The sequence below is a fragment of the Xiphophorus maculatus genome, chromosome 20, assembly GCF_002775205.1.
Source record: "Xiphophorus maculatus strain JP 163 A chromosome 20, X_maculatus-5.0-male, whole genome shotgun sequence".
NCBI lineage: Eukaryota > Metazoa > Chordata > Actinopteri > Cyprinodontiformes > Poeciliidae > Xiphophorus > Xiphophorus maculatus.
Genome location: NC_036462.1, coordinates 4,688,290 through 4,713,120, shown reverse-complemented (window position 1 = coordinate 4,713,120; position 24,831 = coordinate 4,688,290). Strand labels below are relative to the sequence as shown.

The 24,831-nt window shown below is 42.8% G+C and overlaps 1 protein-coding gene across 4 annotated transcripts in view; it reads right to left on the bottom strand.

Moving 5' to 3' along the window:
• Window positions 1-24,831, bottom strand: part of LOC102236786 (plasma membrane calcium-transporting ATPase 1-like) — a 68,881-nt gene that overhangs the window by 31,713 nt on the left and 12,337 nt on the right. For all 4 annotated transcript variants that reach the window (XM_005810634.2, XM_005810633.2, XM_005810636.2 and 1 more), the window contains exons 2-6: window positions 9,502-9,915; window positions 2,212-2,409; window positions 1,658-1,915; window positions 1,214-1,339; window positions 1,004-1,129 (exon numbers count right to left, since the gene is read on the bottom strand). In XM_005810634.2, coding sequence (XP_005810691.1) covers window positions 1,004-1,129; window positions 1,214-1,339; window positions 1,658-1,915; window positions 2,212-2,409; window positions 9,502-9,709 — 916 coding nt within the window. In that variant the 5' untranslated portion in view covers window positions 9,710-9,915. The remainder of the gene's footprint in view (window positions 1-1,003; window positions 1,130-1,213; window positions 1,340-1,657; window positions 1,916-2,211; window positions 2,410-9,501; window positions 9,916-24,831) is intronic.

The window sequence follows — 24,831 nt, the reverse complement described above, 5'->3', positions numbered from 1 at the left end:
CTGACTGCAGCTAAGGCTGCATCATTGACACCATCCCTGTTCAGTCAGCTTTAATCCAACTCCTGACAATTTGACTAGTCACTAGAAAGTCCAGTGGTTTGGGGTTTAGGTCAGTGAGAGTGCATAATCCAACTCTGATGTTGACCAAAGAAGTGAGCTCTGACCCGCCTACAAACCTTGGTCTCGGTTTGTTGAAATGAACTCTGGTGCGGCTTGAATGCATATGTGAACAAAAAGTGGACCGGAGACCACTCCAAAAGCAAGAAGTAGACTACAGCGCAATGCATTCTGGGTAAATACAACAAAAACAAACATTCTAGGCCAGCAGGAGAAATGGCTCATGATATTTATTAAAAGAAAACAGAGAAATCCTCCAAATGCTAAAATCTGACGTTAATCCATTCCTGTTTACATTTCATAAAGAAGGAAGTTACGCTCAGTGTCTTCTTCAGAGGATTTCCTGTTGCAGTTTTGGTCCCCAGTCGAATCAAGTCTATCAGGTATTAAGCAGCCTGAACCTCCTGTGCTTCCGCCACGCGTCAAACATGAACTGAAACTGGCTTTTTAAAGCATGAAGGGAAACATGGTTTAAACAGAATAAACGTTTCTGGCTAAACTTCTACAGCTCAGCTGATGAAAACATGGAACTGAATATGTGCAGAAAAGTGAGAATAGCATAAGTCTAGCCTGGCTCATCATATCAAGCATCCCAGCTGCTGAGTGCTGATGACTGAAGCAGAGTAACTAACATCTAGTTTGTTTGACTGAAAGGTTCTGTAAAAGTTCTGTCTCCAGACTCCACATCTCTCTGGTCTCATTTATTCGTTGATGCTTGGAGACGACAGTTGGACCCTTCAAAGTCTCTCCTGAAGGACAGCAAGAACCCTCCCACCAACACAAGCTCAGTGGAACCGCTCAGAACCTGACGGATCGAGCCTCCAGACCTCCAGCTGACCTATGACCTTTCACATCACACCTCTTGTGCTTCTTGTCTGAGTCTCACCTTTTTTGACTTTCTTCTCCTCGTCGTGCTCACTGGAGCCCAGCAGGGTGAAGATGATGCCGGTCTGGGAGTTGAGGCCAACGGCCGACACCACCATTCTGCCAGAGCCTTCCATCACATGAGTCCCTGCGGTTCAGAACCGGGTCATTATTCTGGCCGTGATCCTGCTTTCTATTGATCAGCAGGTGAAAGTGGACCAGAACCACTCACCGGACAGCAGCATGGGGTCTTTGTCCAGGGACTTCCGGACCTGATCCGACTCTCCGGTCAGAGAGCTCTCATCCAGCTTCAGGTCGTTGCCTTGGATGAGGATGCCGTCGGCGGGAAGCAGGTCTCCTGCAGGAGGGGTCAGAGGTCAGGGCTGCAGCTTGCCAAGAAAACTTATTGGAATAATTTTGATTCAGTAACTTTGAAAGAGTTGCTTTACATGTCTTTGATCATTGTATTTAGTTTTTCATTTTAATTAACTGGTATGAAGAGAGAGGTTTGGTGAATTAGCCACGGCTAATAAACAATGTGAGGAAGGCATCAGATTGTTTTCATCTATGTTTCTTGCATTTATCCCTGGTAAATACAAAATAAAACCAACTCAAATAAAAATTAATCATTTATTGAGAATAATCAGTAACCAAGGGATGGATGTGACCCACTCACCGTACTTGATCTGAGCGATGTCTCCCACCACAATCTCGGCCACGGGGATCTGGATCACCTGGCCCTTGCGGATGACGGTGAACTTCTGCTCCTGCTCGATGCGACTCTGGAGGCCACGGAACTGCTTCTCCTTGGACCAGTCGTTGAAGGCCGTGACCAGAACCACGATGATGACAGAGAACAAGATGGCGGCTCCCTCGATCCAGCCAGCCTGCGCCTCTCCCTCGTCCTCCACGCCGCCCCCAGCCTGGCCACATGCTGACAACCAATGAACAACCAATGAACTTGTTTCCATGGGGACAACCTCCAGGTTCTCCTTTATCTTGGTAACAACAGGTTCTAAGAGTTTATTTTTGTTCATTCTGATTAGAAATAGCTAATATCCTTGCTTGCTTTCTGAAGGCAACATCCACAGTAAAGTGGGTGCTGACGCAGAGTGACATCAACTGTTAACCTTATAAGTTAAAATCAGTCACAGTAACGACTTTAATAATAATCTAGCTGATGATACCACTAATATAATCAAACAGAATTTGATAAGAGGGTAGTCAGACCTTCAGCATTGCCCCCTGGTGGATGGTAGAAGGACAGGCCCAGGGAGATGATGGCAGCGATCTCCAGGATGATCAATGTGACGTCCTGCAGCGCCTCCCACACCAGCTGCAGGAACGTCTTCGGCTTCTTGGGAGGGATGAAGTTCTTCCCAAATGAAGCGTGGCGCTTTTCTAGATCGGCCGGGTTTCCAGACAGACCTGCAGAAACAAACAGCACAGATATTAGCTCTGATGATTCTGGACAACTGCTGCAGTCTAATCATGATGGATTCTCCTCAAGTTGGCTTAGAGGTGGAGCTCTAGCGGGAACGGAGGCGGGGCTCTAGCGGGAATGGTTTGCCAAAAAAGCAGACTAATCTCAAATCGGACTTCTCCTGTTTCTGGGGTCGTCCCCCTCAGCTGAACCACCTCAGCTGACCCGGACCAGATCGGCCAGGACCCTGCTGGACGCTCCATCTGCTCGACCTCCAGAGCCAATAATCAGCACCTACTGGGCAGTCCTGGCCCGGTTCCTGGTCAGGCCGGCTCTCTGCTGCTAACAGCAACAGTCAGATCTCAGAGTGGGTCAAAGAACCTGCAGAACCAGAGGTCCATTCCTAATGGTTCCTTCACCAAATTCTGGGCCCAGAACCTCCTTGGCCATATAGATGTAAACGTTAGAGATGGTTCAGAGTCTGGAGGTCCGATGAGGTTGGAGATGGTTCAGACGAGGTTTCCTGACTTTAACCCATAAAATAAACTTCATGAACCTAAATGACGGCGCTGGATCCAATCCCTACCCAGGTTCTGAACTCAAACTGTGGTAGATAAAATGCTGCTCTTCAGATTGTTCTCAGTACTTCAGGTTCAGACAAGAAATCTGGAGATAAACTGATAAAAATGATCCTATCTGTCATTTGTTTATAGATTATGATAAGTTTCCTCGAATTCCCCTTTAATTAAATATGAACTGGAAGCTAATGGAGACTTGAGCTCTGGGTTACAGCATTCTGGGAAACGATGAAAACAGCAGAAGCTAAACCATGAAGGACTGATTACATATGATTAAGGTGTTGCAGTGAGAGCAGAGCAGGCTAGCCTGCAGCCTGTCCGTCAGTCAGTCAGGCTAGCCTGCAGCCTGTCCGTCAGTCAGTCAGGCTAGCCTGCAGCCTGTCCGTGAGTCAGTCAGGCTAGCCTGCAGCCTGCTACTGAACAGCCCTCTGAGCTTCCTGACTGAACCGCAGACATACTGCTGCAGATCTGAACTATGATGGCTTTACAGGACCAGAAACATTTCCAAATAATCCAGGGAAACCTTCTTTAAGACAGCTGACTGGCAGTGCACAGCAGTAGGTGGGGGGAGGGTTGGTGCTACAATATTCTATGAGGCAACCAGCTGCTGGAAACTGATCTGCTCTGTCAGGAGAATAAACTGAAAATGGAAGAGGAATTTCAACTTTAAACCTTGGTTCAACTTTACGTAGGAGCCGGGCCTGGTACCGGGTCTGGGAACCAGACCGTGTCTACATCAGGTCAGATCAGGTCAAATCAAAGTTTACACAGGAAAACACAAAATCTTACCAAGTAATTTTGGTCTAGTTTTTAGATATCTTCGAAAAACTTGAAGTAAGACAAAAATAATTTACAAGTAACTTTTAGCAAGACTTGTTTTAAGTAAATAATTCCTGAATATTGGTGAAAAAGCTCTAGTTCCTTTGGCAAATTATTTAACTTATAACAAAACATTTTTCCCATGTTATAAGTTAACTTATCTGCCAATGGAACAAGAACTTTTTCATGAACAAGCCTCTATGCTAAAAGTAACTTTTAAGTTATTGTAAAGCGATTTATATAAATACACGGCAAAAACACAAAATATTACCAAAATATATACTAGAAACTATATTTGCACTAGTTTCTAGTGCAAATATTACACTTGAAATAAGACAAACATTGTAGATAGATAAATGACAAATTAAAAAATAAAATAAAAAATATATATAATAAAATCGGTAGTAAAACAACAAATAAATAAATAAATAAATAAAAACCAAGACATACTTCACTTCAGCAATTTCCCAAAACCTGAATCAATTAAGTACTCATTCTTTCCCCCCTTTTTTCACTGGTGTTAGAAACAATGATGAGTTTTCAGTCTGAACTTGCAGTCTGGGTGCTGCCACAGACAAAGCTCTGTCACCTCTAGACTCTAACCTGGTTTTAGCCAACAGAAGCTTGTCGTCTGACCTCAGGGCTCTGGGTGGAGGGCAGATAATAAAACTTAAAATAGGGAGCCAGAGAAAGGTGTGCAGAACGGGCCTGGTAGACGGGCTGCAGCGTTTTTCACGCTCTGCAGTCGGTGCCGATAAGCTCTGGTCAAACTCTAAATACAAAGAATTGCAATAATCTGAAAGTGATGTAATAAATGTGTGGATAGATCTCTCAAATTCAGGCTGAGGAAGATAAGATTTTATCTTCGCACAGATTCTCTGTTGAAAGAAAATGGCTTGGATAAGAGCGCTAATATGATTATGAAATTTAGACACAGGATCATCACACCCAGATTTTCAGGTGCTGAAATAATTACAGCTTAAAGACCTGAAACTAGGCCTGTTTGCATGATTTTTTTTCTTTTTCTTTTCGTCAAAATGTTATTTACTATGCAAAATTTAATAATAAAAGTCTTAAGTCTGGTGTTGAAGGACGGAATAGAATAGAATATACTTTACTGACTTCAAAATGTATTTTATTAATTGTTTCTGTTTTCTCTTTAATCTGGGATGCTTAAGTGTTAAATTTTCAATAGAATTTAAAGTTTATTGATCTTTCAGAATGTGTTCTTGCATTATTATGCTATTACCATAATATTAGTTGAAAAGGCTCTCATAACACCAGCGTTATTGTTTATTGCAATAACTTCTGGGACAAATTAACATCCAGCAGAATATGTTATCACGATAGGCCTGGTTCTGGCCCATCGGAGCGGTTCTGTAGTGACGGACCAGAACTAGAACCCAGAGAGGATGTGGGAGGTGAATCTGGTCAGGTGATGTTTGATCAGCAGATGATCATCATCAGTTTTAATCGATCATGCTGCAGCAGCATCGGGTTTGTCACCGACAGTCCAGCTCCCGTCTGAAGGGAACGTAATGAGGCTGGTAGGACGGATTTTAAAAATATCCCAGCAGCTGTCAGAGCGTTGCTGATCGATGTTCAGAGCCAGTTTGATCATCTGAGGCTGAAAGCTGCTGTCACTGAGCAGCACAACCAGCTTCACACAACCTCCTCTGGCTCCTGTTCTCGCTGCGGGTTCTGGTTCTGGTTCTGACAGCTGCTCAGCGTCCCACAGGAGACCAACATCTCAGCCCTGAGCTGAAGCTGCAGCAGCCAGAGATGCACCGATCAGATATTATCTGTCTCAGGTATCAGTAACAGTGTTCCTGATCCATGAGGGTGAATCTATTCTGTATTATTCTATGCTTTGTGCTCTGAGCGACATCATGGCTTATTTATTCTAAATTATATTTATTACTCCTAATTGCACTTTCTGAACCATTTGAAATAAGGTTTGTTTCAGTTTTTTTTTTTTACTGTTTAATCAAGTTAGTTAAACTACTGTTTTAGTCTTATTTGTTACATCGGCTTTTATTCTCCTAATTAACTGAACAAATCGAAGTTGTTTTTACATGTTTGACCACGCTGATGAAGCTGTTGGTGTATTTCAGCAAGCTGCTCTGGTGCAGTTATAAATAAATGAGTAACTCACTACATTTATGTTTGTGTTTAGAAAAAGAAGCATTTAAAGTCAATACAGCTGTTTTTCTGTAATGGATCGGCATCGGTCGATATCAAACATCAGACATTGGCATCGGAGGTGAAAACAATGGATCCCAGACAGTGATAGGTTACTAGTCCGACTCTATCGGGTCGGCCTCTCCTGTTCCGGTACCGATTGGGTCAGAACCAGACAGAGACACCATGTTTCCTCCTTCATCTCTGAGCTCCAGTTTCTGTCTTTCAGTAACGTCAGAAAGGATGAAACATTAAAAATGAGCTGAAAATGTCCCGACTTCTGCTGGAATAGATGGTAAATCATTATGTAACCATCCTCGGTTTTTTAGCTGTTTTATTTTTGCATAGTTTTGGTTTTCTTAAAGTCTTCCATTTGCTTTTTGAAATGTTAAAATGCAAATAATGTTTTTTCTGCTCCTGACTCATTCAAATGCATTTTTAATGTAATTGTTCATGTTGTAGAAATTAAAATCTCTGGCATTTTCCACAAGGTGAAACTATTTTTCAGAAGCTTTTAATCTAATTATTTGTGAGGGAAAAAACTTAACATTTTGATGAATTTTTAATCAATAACTGGGTCAGAATCAATTCTGCTGCCACTGAAACTCCCACTCAGGAACCAGGGGGTCAAAGGTCAATAACCAACTATGAACGGACTATTTAAAGAAACATCATTTCTATGCCTGTAAAACACCGGACTGGTTCAGCCCAATCTGAGACTTTTCAAGCTAAACTGTTTTCAGGTAAAACTGATAAAGAACCATCAGGTGACCAGCAGAACCCAACAGAACCCAACAGAACCAGCCTCCTGGACTCAATCAAGCCATGAAATGATCTGGGTCACTTCCTGTTCTGCAGTAAAAGAGTGGGTTTCTGACCCAACAGCCGATCCTCAGCATCCACACTGAAATATCTGTGATTAGTCCTGCTCAGCATCTATCCATTGATCAGTTTCCATGGGAACCAGCTGGTCTCCATGGAGATGAGGCCACGCTTGTGCTGGACAGATCTGCAGCTGCCACTGAACCTGGGGTTCTGCTGAGAGCTTCTGAGGAGTCAGTATCTGATTTGCAGTCAATGACTCAGAGCAAAGCAGATCTAATCAGTTAAAACTAGCTTAAAATGTCGTCATGGAAACAGTAAAATGTCGTCATGGAAACAGTAACACACAATAAAAAAATACTCATCTCTGAGAACAAATCCTTATTCATTTTTACTCAGCTTTATTTTTCCACGAGTCACTGTAAACATGTGATGCATGCAGCAACGAGTCGTCAGCATATTTTGTTACATTTAAACATAAACTGCTGTTATTAAAGGTATTTTGTAATTTTAAATAAATCATCTCTTATTTCTCCTCCTTTAAATTTGTTTTTGAGATAAAGGATCATTTAATGGACTCTTGGTTTTTAATTGTTAAATAACATTTTACCTTTCTTTTAGAATATTTAGATAATGATTTGTTTACTTTTTAAATGTCTGACCCACACCGATCTGCTGGGTGGGTCCAACCTCTCCAGCTGAATGTTACTGAGGTCAAATGCAGTTTGATGAAGAGAGTCATCTGTCACATGTATGACATTTACTACTGGTATCCTCTGCATAGAACCCCAGACTCCCTGTAACATCATATTAAAGCTGCAAAAACAAGAACTTTGGTTTGTTTTCCTGAACAATACTGAAGCGCCTCAATGCTAAATGTGATGCTAACGGCAATGCTAATGCTAACTCTATGAGTTTATGAAAAACAGCCAACATGTCTGGATCTGAAGCGTTTGCTGCTCTAAACCAACTGTTTGCTCTCCAACATGTCAAACATCTGCAGACGTTCATGATGAAAGATGAAACTTCTTTTCTGACAGCTTCAGACGTCCTGGATCAGACATGCTGAGATGAAAGCTGCGCTGCTAACAGAGACAACAGCAACCAGCTGCCATCTTCTCACCTGAGTGACACCACAGCCAGTGTTCCTTTGTCCTAAAATAGCAGCTTATTTATAGAAACCATCTTTAAAGCCTGTCATCATGAAACAATTCCTGCTGGCTGTTTCTCAACATGCTGGAGGTTCAGTCCAACAAAGAGCGGGCTCACAGGCAGAACTCGGACCCAAAGTGGGTCAGAACCCGGCTCTCTGAGGGGACATGGCGGTCCAACCAGGGACACCGACCAGACCAGAGACATCTGCAGCTCCTACATTCATCTAATCTGATATTTCACTTTTAGATTCAGCAATGTTTAAATAAGCTTTTGTAATCTAAAAACAGAAAAATAACGAAAATCTGAATATTTCTGAATTTCTGCAGATTAAATGTTATAAACATTTGATTCTGTTGCAGCAACTCATTAAAAATCCACTGCAGCTCTTATGATGGCCACCATGAAGCAGGAACTGAGTCATCAAGGCCGTTTATATAGGAGGTCAAAGGTTAGGCCCGTAATTATTCATACTCATGGCAGCTCTGTTAATTTGAAGATTCTTCTGACTGAATCAAAAGAAACGGGGAAAAGCAGCTGTAAGGATGACTGGAGAGGTCAGAGGTCAGATTCAACCCCAACACCTTCCCTGAGGGACGTTTCCTACCAGTGGGCGCAGATGATCCGTTCTGACCCGGTTTCGTTTGTCCTGAAGCTTAAGCCCCGCGCCCTCCAGTATCAGCAAAGCGAATCTAATGAAGCTTCTGTCATTAAAGGAGTAACTTCGACGTCCTCTGATTACTAAATGGAGCAGAGCAATGATCGGTGGAGCCATTAAGGGAACGGGCTGGAACTAATTTCAATCCTGGAATGGACCCATGGAAACACACACACGCACGCACCCCCCCCCCCCCCCCCCCCCCCCCACACACACACACACACACACACAGAGACAAACAGAGGGATCAAAGGCTGAAGGAGGGAGGAGTAAACAGCAACATGTCGGCCATTTTCTACTCTGACACAATCTGGTGTTCTGGGGTTGGGTCCGTTTCCTCTGAACATGTCGGAACATCTGGGAGCTTGGTGAGTCGGTACTGATCAATTTCTGAACCAGAACCATACGCGGTTCTGCTGGTCGGTAAACCGGACATACAGGTCAGCAGAACGCTGCTGCTCTACAGGTCCAGTTCTGTCATCACCTCCCTTCCCGGCTCACACCGGGAAGGGAGCCCAGCCCAGGTCCAGAACAAAGAGGACCAATCAGAACCAACTCGGGTTCTACTTCTCTGCAGAGTTACAGGAGAGGTCAACGGTCAGTTTATTTGGTTCTGAAATGATCAAGAAGCTACTGGTTGGTAGGATATGCCAACATCCCATAATAATCCAATTTATTATGAAGCTACTTGTTGCTAGGAGTTGCTAGATTATCCCATAATAATCTAGTCCTGCTTTCCCAGTGAACCACTCTGGAGTCAAAATGGTTCAGCTTCCTGTTTCATCACATCAGACAGAAACTGGAACCAGGACTCGAGTCTCAGACCACAAGTTCCAGTCCAGCCTCTGGATCCAGCCCACAGAACCGGTTCTGGTTCTGGTTCCTACCTTCAATGGGCGAGGTCTTGAGCTTGCGGCAGATGTTCTGCACGTCTCCGTGACCGTCCTGGATCTTTCCGACAGCCTCAGAGCTCCGCAGCTCCATCAGGTCCTTCAGCTCCTGCATGCTGATTCCAAAGTCGCCGTCATGGCCGCCATCATGGCCGCCCTCAGCCACCGAGTTCCCCGGAGGGTGGTCAGCTGTGTTGTTGGCCATGTCGATGCCGCTGGCGCTCCTCCTCTGTCCGGGCTGGCTGACGGGTTCTGGGTGTGGTCGGTTCTGGCGGGTCGCGGTTCTGGACAGATAGGTCTTCTCCCCTCTGGAGGCAGCTGCTGGAGACGAACGCTGAGCTTAGATCCGGGCGTGGACGAGCATGCTCCCTCTGATCACCATGGAAACCAGGAAGTAAACATGTTGCCACTCTGCAGGGAAACAGGAACAGGTTTAGAAACCCAAACAGCAGCAGAGATCAGAACTCATTACAGACCCAGAACCATCCAATCAGATCCTCCAGAAAACCCATAAAATTCTTTGTTGGGTTTCCAGAGTTCGGTGTGATGTCAGCGCACACAGAGCCACCATATTCCTTGTGTTTCTATTATTTTCCACTGAATTCAGGTCGACTCGGAACAAATCATTGGAACAAAAGCCAACATGCTATTGTTCCAACATAATTGGAACAAAAGCATGTTGGCTTTTGTTCCAATCCAATATTTTTGAAAAATTTTCTAATTTTAAGAAAAATATTCTTAAAATATTTTTAAGAATATTTGTAATAAAGACCAAATTGGACCAGAACTGAAAACACAAACCTTTCCCTCAGCTCTCTGAGGTCAAAGGGCAAACAAGTTTCATCATGATATTTATCCCCACTACAATTATCCATCCAGTCTTTCCGACTTTAAATGCATCAAAGCAATATTGAGGTTTTTTCCTGCTGTAATGATAAAAACATATTTGAGTCATTTCTCTGCTGAATTGGCTGTTTTTGTTGCCACGGAAACCGCAACAACAGTGGACTAGTGACAGATTGTCCCCATGCTGGCTGGTTTCACTTCTTCTTCCTGTTGGTAAGGATTTCATTCCCACCAGAAATGTTTGAACTTGTTACACTAATAAGTCGCCTCCAGGTCAGTCCAAGTCGCATTAAACACGTCAAGCAGCTATAGATCTGAGCGCAGCACCGTTTATATACCTACACCCACACACACCCATGTCAGTCCAAAGGTGGCATCTGAGGGACACACCCAGTCATTCTTGATGGACTACAAAGCAGAAAGCAATGCTGCAATTATCAGATGGCCCTATGAATACAAATATGCAGCAGATCAGAGGACAATGAGAGACATGTCACGGGGACAAGGTCATTACATCAGCAGCGAGGGGGAGGAGCTTCCTGTGCTGCATCAGGCTAGCTTAGAGACACTGAGAGGCTGAACAGAAACAGAACGTGTTAGGAGACAACTGCCGAACTGTGGACGTCCACTGAGAGTAGGTTCATATCAGAGGAGCTGGCAATACGTTCCTGACGATCTGGTCCTGCTTTTATCTGGGTCCCAGGAAAGCGGCAAGGCAGCAGGGGGATTCTGGGAAACTTTTAGTTTTCTCAGCAACGGAGAAACTCTGGACAGTTCTCCAGTTATATTATATATTAATATAACTGGAGATATTGGAGTATCTGGAGTATATTAATAATCCTCTAATATTAGAAACATCAGTTGGACCTGAGGCATTCTACCCAGAATCAGTGAGCCTGAGCATCAGTTTGCGTAGTATAGACACGTTGCAGTGTGGCGTCATGTGCACAAAATCCCAAAAAAACTTCTGGCCGATGATGACTACCATTGCTTTTAGCTATCAAGTTGTCAATATAACACGGTTAATCTTAAATTTATACGAAATTTCAACACTTCAACAACTAGATACCAAGGTCAATGAAAAGTTTTAATTTAATTGAGGGAGATGGAAGTAGATCAGTTACGCTAGCTTGACTTTGACAACCTTAACATGTAGATGTGCTGCAGAATTTGGTGTGTTTCAGTGAAGTTAAGAAAAAAAGGCGACCCACACACAGATTGTAAGTAGAGTAGGTGATTAAGTGAGCAAATCTACCACTGCTGTGATCACTCAATAATAATCACAAAATAAACACCAAGACAGGAAACATGAATGAAACTGTCCATAATAGCTGTAGACATGTCTGGTCTGATGCAGATACTGACGTTAGCCTGGATCAGCCACTGACGGGAACGGGACGATCTGTTGGAAATGTAAAAATCTCACGTTATGGGAATCTGTGAATGCACCAGCGACCTCAGTGTGAACATGACGAGGCGTTTAGGTTCAGGTTTAGAGCTGACTCAGCAGTTTGTTCAGGCTGCCGGCAAGCGAGAGAGAGCAGGACGTTCAGCAGATAACAGGAAGGCTGAATTCATTAGAGGTTAGCTTTCAGACAGGTAAGAACCTGCATTCTCTAAAGCGCATGTGTCAAACTCAAGGCCCGCGGGCCACATGTGGCCCACTACGTCATTTTATGTGGCCCTCTCCCCCCACCACCGTTTTACAGCCCCATTGATTGACTTAAAATAGGTTTTGAGCACGAATTGACTACAAACTACATCTCCCATAATGCCTTCCGATTGTTACCAGCCAACATTACGGCTTCTCGCCACTAGAGTGCAGCAGAGTTACCTCAAGCTGATTATTAATTTTCCCAGCAAATAAAACTGAAACATCGACAAGCTAACAAGCTAAAGAGCGAAGTTCCGTGATGTTTCAATCGAGGACTTTTACCGTCTACTGCCCCCTGATTTGATGCCACAGCTTCGACTCCATGCATTTTGTGTTTTGTCCATGTTTGGAAGCACCTATCTGTGTTTTCAAAAATGAATTTTAACAAGACCAAGCACAGATCGCGCATTACTGACGAAAACCTACACGCCGTTTTGCGGATTGCCACAGCACAAGAACTAACATCGACGAACTGACCAGGGGAAAACGGTGCCAGACATCCGGCCAGAAAACATTGGTAAGCACGAACAAACTAAATTTAAATAGAATGAATGTATAACCAAAACTCAGTATACTGGAATATGTATATAGTTTATTGATTTTGCTTGTGTTTTGTTTTGTGTTTATTTACAGAACACAACACAATGAGGATGTGTGAGTTGGTGACAGGGTGAAGAGGGATCAGCTTTGTGTTCAAGGACAGGCAACATCACCTAATTGTTTTGTTCTTATGTGAAATACATGTTCGTTGTGTAATAAATAACGAAAAAGTTTTGTGAATGAAGTTGAGAGTTAATATCAAAACTTGTTTTTATTCTTTGTCTGCTTATCTTTAAAGCAGACAAAGATTAATTTTCCCAGCAAATAAAACTGAAACATCGACAAGCTAACAAGCTAAAGAGCAAAGTTTAGCTGAACAGTTTAAAAATACTGAGCATATTTTTAAATACTGAGCAGTAATTTTACATCTATGCAAACTCAAATGTAATATTTAAAACTTATTGTATTTTCATTTGTCCGGGGTATGTTTTAGCAGGGACGCATCTAAAAGTTGCAGTCTGGAGGACTGCACTTGGGCATTCCTGATTTATACCGTCAATGTGGCCCGTTGAGGGTGGCCAATATGCTGAAGTGGCCCTTGGTGAAATTGAGTTTGACACCCCTGCTCTAAAGTATTCACACCCAGGGTGTAGCGTTAGCTAAGGTAGCTCCACGCTAAGCTGCTAACAGATGCTAAGCTGTTTTACATTGACTGCCATGTTCCTGATGCAAATCACTCATGAAATTTCTCAACTGGAAAGATAAGAGGAAATGTTTCATATTCGTTATGTTCTTAGAGCTGCTTCTGTTATAGATCATAAAGCTTGGAACCAGCAGGTTTGTTGTGTTTAAACTTTGAGGTCAAAGGGCAAACAGGAATGTCACATTGAGATCAGAAATCTGTAAGCAGGTCAAAGTTTAAGAACAGAAATTATTCAAACTATTTTCTTAAAGTTGCTTTGTCAGCAACAGAGAGAGGCTTCTTTCAGCCAATCAGGTGGGATCAGGCAGAAAGGGGGCGGGGCTTTACTGCTAACTGTTAAAAACATCCAAACTGTCGTACTTTATGAGACTGAATGAAAAGGTTGTGTTTTCTAAGCTGGACTGACAGAAATCACAAGTGTCTGGTCCTGATCTTCCTCTTCTTCATGTCCCCTCTTCTTCCTCCCCCTCCTTTCCCTCCTCCCTGCTCTGAGCCTCTGCAGACACACCTGCTCTGCATACTAAAGGAGCCTGCACCACCCTTCTCAACACACACACACACACGCCTACACGTACACACACACACAATGCAAACTCTGGTAACACTCTCCACTTGAAGAGGAACTTCTTTTCCTGCATTAGAGCCAAACACACACACTCACACACACTCTCACACACAATCCGTCCCCCTGTGACTCCATGCAGACGTTTCCTCATGCAGAGTGGCTGCACAGCGGGATTGGCCAAGACAAATGCGTGTGTGTGTGGGTGAGACAGAGTGTGTTGCAGCATGCCACACACACACTCCAGTTCCTGGGGCGAAGGAGGCGGCAGGAATGCAGGAGACCCCACCCATATCTGCAGTCACATGACCTGAGAGGAAGGAGGAAATCCCCACACTGCAGAGAGATGACGAAGAGGAGAAGGCTCGCTGTACAACACACAGACACACACAGCTGCAGCTTTCTGCATTCAGAGCACACTCTGAGCCAACCTGCAGCTCTTCAGTCTGATGAAGCTCGGCTGCAGAGACGACTCGTCCACCTGACAGGATGCAGATGGGCTGAGTTCAGCCTGCAGCCTGCAGTTATCCACATCAGCGACCTGACTGGACTCAGGCCTGATTTTTACAAATGATCCAAGCTGCTTGGACATGTGGTCCTAAATGCATTACTTATCTGATTTTTAAAACTGGAAGACATTTTAAATTTCCAAAATAAATAAGCAAAACAGCAGAAACAACAAATAAAATAAATTATGAAGTTTCTGTAAATAAAACTATCCTTCAAAAGCGGACGAGTTGAGACCAAAACACCAGACTGAAGAGTTTTATCATCCAGTTTAGAAAGAGAGAAAAGAGATTATTGAACTCTTTTTAATGTATCACATGATTAATTGATTTATTGCTTATTGCAACAGGCCTCGTCAGAGGTCAAAGGTTCTCCAGGAAGTCTAACAACTGCTGGACAGAGCGTATGAATATAAGGTCCGCTAGTCTGAACAGAACCAGCTTCAAGAACCAACACAGAGCAATGAAGAGAAATCAGAGCAGAGATGAGATTAGAGTTTTTTCTGCAGGTTCCCCTTCAACCACAACCAGAACCAGAACCAGCTGTAGAACCGAAACCAGAACCAGCTGTAGAACTCAAACCAGAACCAGAACCTGCTGTAGAACTCAAACCAGAATCAGCTGCAGATTCTGTGTGAAGAGAGAACCTGCCGCTGCCTTTGAGCCAACCAGGAGTTTGAGGTTGAACGTTGGAGGACAAATACCTGACATCATCATCATCACCACCACCACCACCAGGTGTAACATGTTTTTCATCAGCAGCTGGACTCAGTCAGGCTGCTTAATGAGTGCAAATGTCAATGCCAAGCCGACCAAAGCAGGGCATTCTGGGTAAATACAACCAAAACAAACGCGTTAGCCTAGCACTACCAGGTGAAATGTCTCGTGGTCTTCAGACAGAAATCCTCCAACTGCTAAAATCTGAAACCACTCCATTTCTGTTTACATTTTGTTGCACCCAGTGTCTTCTTAAGAGGTTTTTGTGTCGTTTCCTTGAGTGGTTCTTGGTGCAGCGCCCCCACAGGCGAGGGGGAGAACAGGTTGCTCATAGGGTTTGGTTGGTTTGACTCAGAGCAGAGAGAAAGAGAACCACTTCAGCTGGAGATGGAACAGATGATGAAGTTTTTAACCGAATCTAGCAGACTATCAAAGGGAAACATCCTGAGACTGGAGCAGCTCTTCACTTCTTTACGCTGCTCTAAACATCAACTGTCTCCATAAATAACTTCAGAGAGCCTCAATGAAGGGATTAATAACGGTTAACATTTACTGCCAGTTTTCTACGACATGCCGACAGCTGCTAAGTTCTGCAGCTGTAATAAGAACCGCTTTGAGAGCCAGATCAGGAGAAACAGGAACCTGCAGCAGCAAAAACATTTCTGTCATTTATTTCTACTAATTCATGTTTGTTTAAATATTTTTTCTACAATTTTACTCCGTTTCCAAATCCTCTAATCCATCACTTTCAAACAATACAACCATCATTTTCTCTGTTGCTATGGAGACCCATTTAGCTAAGGTGACCGGTTTTCTCTGATCCGGACCGGTTTTAATCTCTGTTTGATGTCCGACCCGCTGGTTCCCATACGGGAGAACAGGAACAAGAAGCAGGAAGCAGAGGGAATAACTGGATTTAAGAACAAAAGCGCCCAGATTATTATTATTATTATTATTACAACTGAACCTTGACCTGGTTATTATTTACTACATGATCCTGGTTGATGAGTCTCAACACAGAAACTCCAGAATCAACTTTCAGTTTTTTTCCCCAACTAAAGCGTTCCATCGGATCAGGAAGGTTCGGGTTATGTTGGGTCCAGCTCAGGGTTTAACCCGATCCCCAGGAGGTTCTGCTCTCATCTGAACCTGTTGGCTGCAGGCACCGCCTGCTGACTCATCACCGCCACCTCCAACCCCATCTGGAGGAGTTCCTGTGGGAAAACGATGAGTCAGCAGACCCGTCCGGATCAGAATCTCATGGTGTTTTCAGGAGGAACCTCAGAACCAAACTGAACTGTGATTAAACGGACCGGGCCCTGGAGCAGCCTCCATCTATACCAACCAGGTCAGGACCAGTTAAACCAGTTTGTTAAGAAAAGGTCGGCTGGGCACAGGCCTGTGACCTCTGCTGCACCCTGCAGAACCAGCAGAACCACAGAACCGTCTGGATTGGACCGACTGAATTATGCTGCATTATTTTCCCTCCAGGTTCTAATTCTGCTTCATGGATCCATCCAGCGGTTTGAGGCTGAAACATGAGTCAAACATGGGACTAAGAAATCTGATTTATCGTTTTAGAAATTCCACTGTTTCCATTAGTTTTTCTGAACTCCATTTTAATCATATTTAACAACCCAAAAATCATGTTACTATGGTGTGAAAGAAAAAAAAAAAATCAACAAATCAAAACCAGAGATCATTTTATGTTATTCTGTTTCACAGCAGACAGCTTCTGACAAAATGTCCAGAAAATTTTTCTCCTATTTCATAACTGAACTTTACCCAAATAAATAAATAAATACATTCCAGTTATTTATTTTTGTGTGCCATATCCATATGTAGAACTAAATCAGATACAATAGTTTTCAAAGTGACTTTTATGTCGTTGAGGTGAGACATGTGTCATAATTCTGCAGCAGAAGAAGCCAGACGGTAAATCTAGAAGTAAAAATGTCTGAAAATGATAATTATGAGCTGATGAAAGCAGTCTGAGTCAGTGAAAGCATCACATCCAACCTCACCGTTCCACATCCAAACAGACTTCTGCTGTCAATGCTAATCCAGCTGATTATCAGTTATTACTGATACCCAACAGCTAAGCTAACACTGTTTGGTTGTAGCCGTCTCTCTGGTTACGTTGCAGGGAACGAAGCACAGCCAGCTATAATTAGACGTGCAACACAAACATTAGATGGGTAACACACTGTGGAGACCTGCAATGGGAGCACTGGGAGCACTGGGAGCCCTGAAGAGCTCCCTGTTCTGGAGGCAGCAGCAGGCTCTGTGTTTCTGTTGCTTATCAGAGGAAATGTTAGAGCAGAAATCAGTTTGAGCTAAAGCTACACAGCTAGCTGACCAGCAGAGGAAACAGCAGGCTGACCAGAGGAAGACCAACCGGACTGCAGACGACAATCCCACGTCCCAAAGCCAGGGTTTGTCTGACCTGGTCCAGACATCAGCGCTCCACAACAACAAAACACACTTAGAGCTTGTAGAAACCAGCATCAGAAGCAAATGTGAAGAAAACGTTAAAACCAGCTGGCAAGGCTTCGCTCACCCAGCAGGTCTTCGGGCTCAGTTATGATTTTTTTTTCTTGGGATCCATTTTTTTTCTCTTTGTGGTCGTTCATTCTACGGATTAAAATAGAGATGCACCATTCCAATATCAATATCTGTAAAAAATTGGAAATTGGGTATTAGTGACAATGTGCCAGATCTATCCAGTCTAATTCTATACTTTGTGCTCTGAGCACGGTCATGTTTTATTTATATTATATTTAAAATAATAATTTTCCTAATTGCACTTTATGAACCATTTGAAAGAGGGTTTGATGCAGTTTGGTTTACATGTTTGACCAACTTTTGTTTCAGTCTTATTTATTTTACATTGGCTGTTTTACTCCTAATTTAACAGACTGATCTAATTAAAGTTGTGTTGATTTTATACAGAGCTTTTAAATCCATTAACCATCAGATCTGAAACGTTTCCAGTTTGGACATCAGCTGTCAGTGAAGCTCAGAAACGCAGGCTCACCAGAAAAGTTCTGAAATCAAACTTTCTTGTCGCTGCTCAGGAATGAAGGGAATTTAAATCACATTCATGGTTGCCATAGTTACAGGAACAAAGCTTCATCCTGAACATAAACACACCAGATCTCTCTTCACTCTCATACTAAACATCTACAGACCCATTTAATAAAGTTCATTAATCTCAGTAACTCCATCATATGGAACATTCTGCAGATTAAACAGCCTGGTCTCTTAATTATGATGATTTAAAACTCCACATTTAAAATGGGAATATTACATTAGAACAATAAAAAAAATATTTTTTAAAGCAGAAATATAGGCTTAGCAATAAAACTATGTTTAATACAAGAATAAAGGTTTTCATTTTTAAAAAACTGATAAACGGGACACATATTGTAGTTTATTACATATCACTGTATATTTTATACAGTGAAAACTCTTTCAGCCACAAAGTTCAGGCTTATAAACCTCCATTCATGTGACATTTATGACAATCTAATATTCTCTGACATTCCTGACCAGACAGAACAGTTCTGTTTCTATTTGAGTCCTAATTATCCATATATTAACATATTTCAGTTATTAGATTCCTCCTTCACCTTTCCTCACTCTTCAGTTTGTGAAAACAACACACCAAGTTTATTTTAAATGCATTACATGCTTCCCTATCCAGTACAAGAGCTAAATTATAATCAGAAAACTTTGTTTATTAAATAACTAAGCCTGCATAGCGACACGGTCAGGGTGTGATTTATGAATAAATATTAAGCTGCAGCTGCTGACTGCTCCTCTATATCTGGCTGCCTCATGTGATCAGAAATACTTTCTGGCTTTAGTTTTTAAAATGCCATGTCATTATCATTAAACTTCACTCACTTTAAATAAAACAAAACAAAACAAAATGAAACTAGCTTAGACTCAATTTGATGACAGAATGGGATGAGTACAGGGTAACAAGTTTTTTTTCTTTTCGGAGTACTTTCTGTGAACAGTACGAATTGTGTAATTTTATATTTTTATGAACAATTTTCTGTATGTTGTCCTCTAAGAGCTAAAGTCTGGTTCAAAGCCTCTTTTCATATTTTTATGCTGCTGTACATGTTCACTGTTAAATAAACTATATACACATACTTGTTGTACCGTAGAGTGTGTTAATGTTTGGTTTCAGGTTCTGCCTGCGGTTAAAATCCGTCACCAGCTGTCTGCTGTGGTTTTTGACATCATGTCTTTTGTTTTCATATCCTAGATCTTCAGCCGACATATTCCATGGAATATGAACAAATAATTAATTGGTACTCTGACTTAGCCAATCCTTTTTAATAACCTTTGAGTTTATTCCAACCAGGCAATCTGTCCATGAGAGAAAACAGGATTTTTATTTAGATTTTTATCAGACAATACTGTAATTTAAAGAATCTGTTCCATATTTAATTTCCCCATCACAGCGAAGCACAAAAATCTCATTCATACTTATATATGTGGCCTTACATATACAGTATAAGCTTTAGTTTGGCTTATATCAAACTAAAGCTTGATATATTAAAAAGAATGTAAGATAATTTATTTATGGTTTAAATATAAAAGTACAATGTAATGTACTATAAAACAAAAGTGAAAGTATTTGAATAATCATTAAAATAAACACTAAAATAATTTAAATGCAAACCAAGAAGGCGTTCTTTTTTTTTCTTCAAAAAATATAACCAGCAAATCCTGAAGAGTTTTCATTTAACCACTCAAGCTTATTTCATACAATATTAGAATAATATGTAGAATATTACGTAAATAATTACATTCCAGCCAAATAAGAAACAGTAATTTAGTGAGGACTTGATCATCTCCAGCAAAGGATGAATCTGCAGACAGAAAATCCTTCTAACATCATGTGTACTGAAAGTGTAGGCAGATCTGATCATTATTTATTGATTAGCTGATTAATAACTGGATGCAAAAGGCGATTAACAGGAGATTTATTTTACAGAATGTGAACCAGGTGAAGCTAAAGATGTCACTAAAGGACTTCTGGGTAAAACAGATTTACATACAAAGAAGATTTTTCATCTTTAGTGGAAAATATTTATATTTTTGTATGGTTTTGGCTAAATTACTACTCAAACTGTTCTTCCAGCAAACTGAAATCTGTTTATTTCAGTTAATGATTACATTGGTCCCTAAATGAGTTGATTTTTTCCATTCATCACAATTAATCAGGTTGTTTAAGCCATAAAACTTTCTCATTCTTAGTTTTTAACTCAGCAAAAGGCAGGACAGGTAATTGGTGAAAATGAGAAAACTTAAAGTCTTCATCACATACAGCTTCTGTCTGAGCTGCTGCTTGTTCATATTCCTGAACCATTTTCTTGTTTGAGGGGGAACAGAAGCTCCAAGAGGAATTCTGTTTGAATTTTGAAACTAAATAAAGTTTTAAATCCTCCACCCAGATCCTGGTAATCCCAACCAGCTGCTCTGATTCTCCTCCTCATCAGCAGTGAAGTGACCCTCACACCATCAGCCTCTTGCAGCCCTTAGCAGCACATTACTCAGGCTCAGATGACTGTTGGTGGAGCATCTTGTGACTGAGAGCAGAGCGGAAAAAAAGCCTCACAGTCTGCTGTTTGTTGGGCTGAGGACCAGTGGGACAATGTGTCAGCCTGAATCCCAGGAATGTTTGGTGTCAGAGAGCGTAGAACATGTGAACGCACAAAACACAAGCTGCCATTGATATGACTGAGTGGGAGGGGTGCAGGCTGTGTGACAGGCGCATTCACAGGAGGAATGCGATCTACGAAGGTGACAAAGGAAACATGTTTGTCTCTCTCACAGCCAGACAAATGTAGCTGCAGGAACCCGCTGGGCAAAGAACTGAATTCACAGGTCGAGTTCAGGTCAAAATAATAGATAAATAAACATAACGACTTGTCTCATTAGCTTAGAATGAAGACCGAATGGGTTCCTGAGGAACCGCACACTGGAACCGATTCATGATCAATTTCCAACAGCAGACAGGCAGCAGGTCATGTTACTGCAATAATCGATTCAGATTCACATCGCAGCGTTTTGCATCTGAAACTAATGGAAGTTCTCCAACTTTACTCACACATGATCAGCTGGGAGGGAGAACAAAAACAAATCATGATCTGAATTATCCAGCAGTCATGTTCCTGATCCGCAGCAGGCTTCAAGTCAGACGGGTCACCAGGAAGGAATCAGCACCATCAGCTCATCATGGCATCTACTGGTGGCCACACTGAGGCTAATACGCTTATTTTTTGCTTAACGCTTTAGCTTTTTGCTAACTGTGCGCACTTAGCTTCCCCTAAATTATTTTTCCAGATAAATTCTAATTTACTTGGCTGTTCTGAAAACTTTCATTTGAATAAATTCAACATTTGTGTTGCAGTTTTAGTTATCGACTCTTCAGAAGTCGTCAAGTGGTTAGATGTTTATATCCATGCTCTTATTTTGAAGTGGGAGAAGACAGTTTATTCCAAAGTTCCGCTTCCTGTCCTCAAAGTCTAATATTTTACTCCTAGAAACTTTGATCAAACGTCTAATAAACAACAAACAGTAGAAAAAGGGCTCAACATGTGAAAATGACGTTATTTATATAGTTTCCCCCGGTGACATTTTAGGAAACCAGAAACTGATGAGAGGAAGGACGTCAGAGAAAAAGTAGAAACATGCAGAAAGTTCAGGAGGAAGTGATTAGAGGTATTTGGGTCTGAATTAAAAACAAGTTCAGGAGAAAAACAGAAACCCTGCAGATAGAAACCAAAACAGCTGAGATTCACAAACAGAATCACATCCTGAAGCTTCTGAAAGCAGAAACAAGACCACACACACACCTACACACACACGCCTACACACGCACACACACACGCAGTGGGAAATGTTCCATATGCTCACACTAACAGAGAGTGAAACACACCCTGTTCTGTTTTTCCTGTTCAACTCTGAGCCTCTTGAGTTTCTCTGAGCTGCTGATCTGTCCCAGTGAGACCGGACCAGAACACCAGACCGGACCGGACCACAACACCAGACCGGACCAGACCAGAGGAGGTGGGATGTTTCCTACCAGCGGCTCCGGTTCATCTCCCTCTGTCCTCCTGTCCCGGAGCCTCTTCTGCAACTGAGCATTCGGATCAGAACCAGCGTCGGCGCTGATGGATGACTGCCTGATTGGACTCAGTCACCGTGTCCAAACGCAGCCACGCCCCGACTGCAACACAAACACAGAACTGAACTGCATTCCTCTGACCCATTCCCACTGCACTGTCTGCTCTACGGGACAGGGACCTGGACCGGAACCGGGTCCAGAACCAGACCTGGAGGGGCCCGGAGCCGTCAGCAGCAGGTTCCTGCTGGCTGCACCTGCGGTCACCGTGACAACAAGCTGACAGGAAGGTAGAAGCAAACCGCAGTAGGGAGTCTGTGCAGCATTGGCGATCTGAACAGGAACCAGAACCGAGTGTCAGCAGGGTTCTCCAGCCGACCCGACCCGACCGGCTCGTCTCGTGACTCTTCCCAGCCACATGATCACAGGAAGAGCCCAGCGGACCAAACACACACAAACTCAAGCTTCACGGCAAAAATGTGGCAGAAACGTCATGAAGATCTGGACAGGATCGTGAACAAAACCAGAACCAGAATCATTTCTGGAACATTGATCAGCGCATTCAGCATTCTGCAGCAGAAATAAAGATCCAGTCTTTATACTCTCTAATTACCAACCAGAGCTCCTCCCTGCAGCATTTAACACAATCAGGAGAACCCGGAGAAACCCAGTACCAGTAGAACCCGGAGGAACCTGGTAGAACCTGGAGACTCTTTAACATCCTTTACTGTAACATCTGGACTTTATTGCAAGTTTTCTCTGTATCTGAACAACCTGGGCCACCAGCAGCAGATATTTAATAAGTACATACTCCACATAGAAAATACTCCCCGTCCAAAGTCCAGAACTCGACCCAAAACAGCTCAAACACCCAGCAGAGACTGGAGTCTCTCATCAGAATATAGGACTGGACTTAAATGGTTCTGATCGGATCAGCTGATCAGATTATCTACATCTCAAATGGTAAAATTGTTCTGAATAAAGAAGTGACTCAGCAGCACCATGACGGTTTATACAGAACACGTGACCAGTCACATGACTACCACCAGAACTTTCCGGACCAGAAAGTGGGTCGGACTGCAGCCGAGTTCCATGTAGACTACAGTAGAAAGCGACCGCAGGTCCAACCAGAGGAGAACCAGGCGGAGACAGCATCATGCTGAATCACTGTTAGATTTACAGTCACACTGAAGCCCGTTGGATCAGAACCAAATCGGATCTTGAAAGAGAAGAAGCTGCCAGATGTTTGAATCAACTTCAGTCCAGCATGTAGGTTTCAGCTCTTATTGTGATGGTCTGAAGGAAGTTGTGTCTCAGCATCAGTTGTTCTGAGTGTAAAAGGACCATCAGGTCCGGTACTGATGGTCCAGGCTGGTACATTAAGCCGACATTCTGAGCCCAGCCCACATCTTGTTAGCAGTTAGCTTACCTAGCATTAGCATACCTAGCATTAGCATTAGCAGCTAGAGAGATCTGGAGAGAAGAGAAACACGATGGTTCTCCTCGAGGTTCGGTTCGGACCAGGAACCAGAATCAGAACATCTGTCCTGCTACGGCCCGTTTCTGTAAAAACTAAACCACGGAAGGTAACCAGAGTCCAGCCTATTTCTGTCTGAGCCATGTCTGGTTTTGCGCCAGCGTGAACCTCAGTCTGAGGAACAGAACCAGGAAGTTAAATTCGACCCAAACCACAAACACCTGCTGGCTGCCAGAGGAGCAGGAAGTGAACCCGACCAGAGGAAACCGACCAGAGGAAACCACCCAGGTTCCGGTTGGGTCCATCACAAGGACCATTAGAGGATCTCACAGCAGAACTCTGATTTAAAAATCATTAGAATGAACATGCAGATCAACTGTGGAGGAAACGACTGGACTCCACTATCTCTAATCTCTGCTCCTCTCTCTCTTTATCAGCTGTTAACATGCTGCACAGGAATGCCCAGTAAGGTGCCTGACTAAAAATACACACAGACAGATAGAGGATCCCAGACTCTGTCCTGGAGGCGTTAAAGTGGCAGAATTATGTGTTTTCCAGACACACAGAATCATTTTATAGCACAACTGTGTTACCTTAGGTTGTTAGAAAGTTCTTTGAGAAATTTGACTTCACAATGTAACACCTTAAAACAGGGCCTCTGTCTCTTTAAGAAGCTCCTGCTGTTTTTGAAACTACGCATTCAGGAAGTCGTCACAACATGGCTCTTCTATTAACCCTTTAACAACGTTTTTACCAGCGTTACTTTGAGAAGTAGCTCCTATAATGAGCTCAGCAGCTCCATCAGGTGTTTGCTAATTGTTGCTGGCTAGTCGGAAGGAGTTGAGTGGGGGAAGACTGCTTTGTGAGGCAGAAGCTTGAAAACTGCAGCTCCGAGGAGGGGCTGCACCTCGAAGGCCAGGCTAGGTCCAACCAAACGTTTTACACAGCTGACTGGTTGCCATGGAGATCAAAGGGTTCTCAAACATGCATGAAAGAATCAAAACAACACTCCAGGGATTAACATTATAACATAATGCAAAGTTCAACAACTAGACTTTACATAATACTACCCATTTAAAGGACAGTAGTCCTCCTCTCTGTTAGACCAGAGGACTACTGTCTCGTGTCCTCTGGTCCAACAGAACCGCCAGCAGGAACCAGGGCCAGTCTGGTTG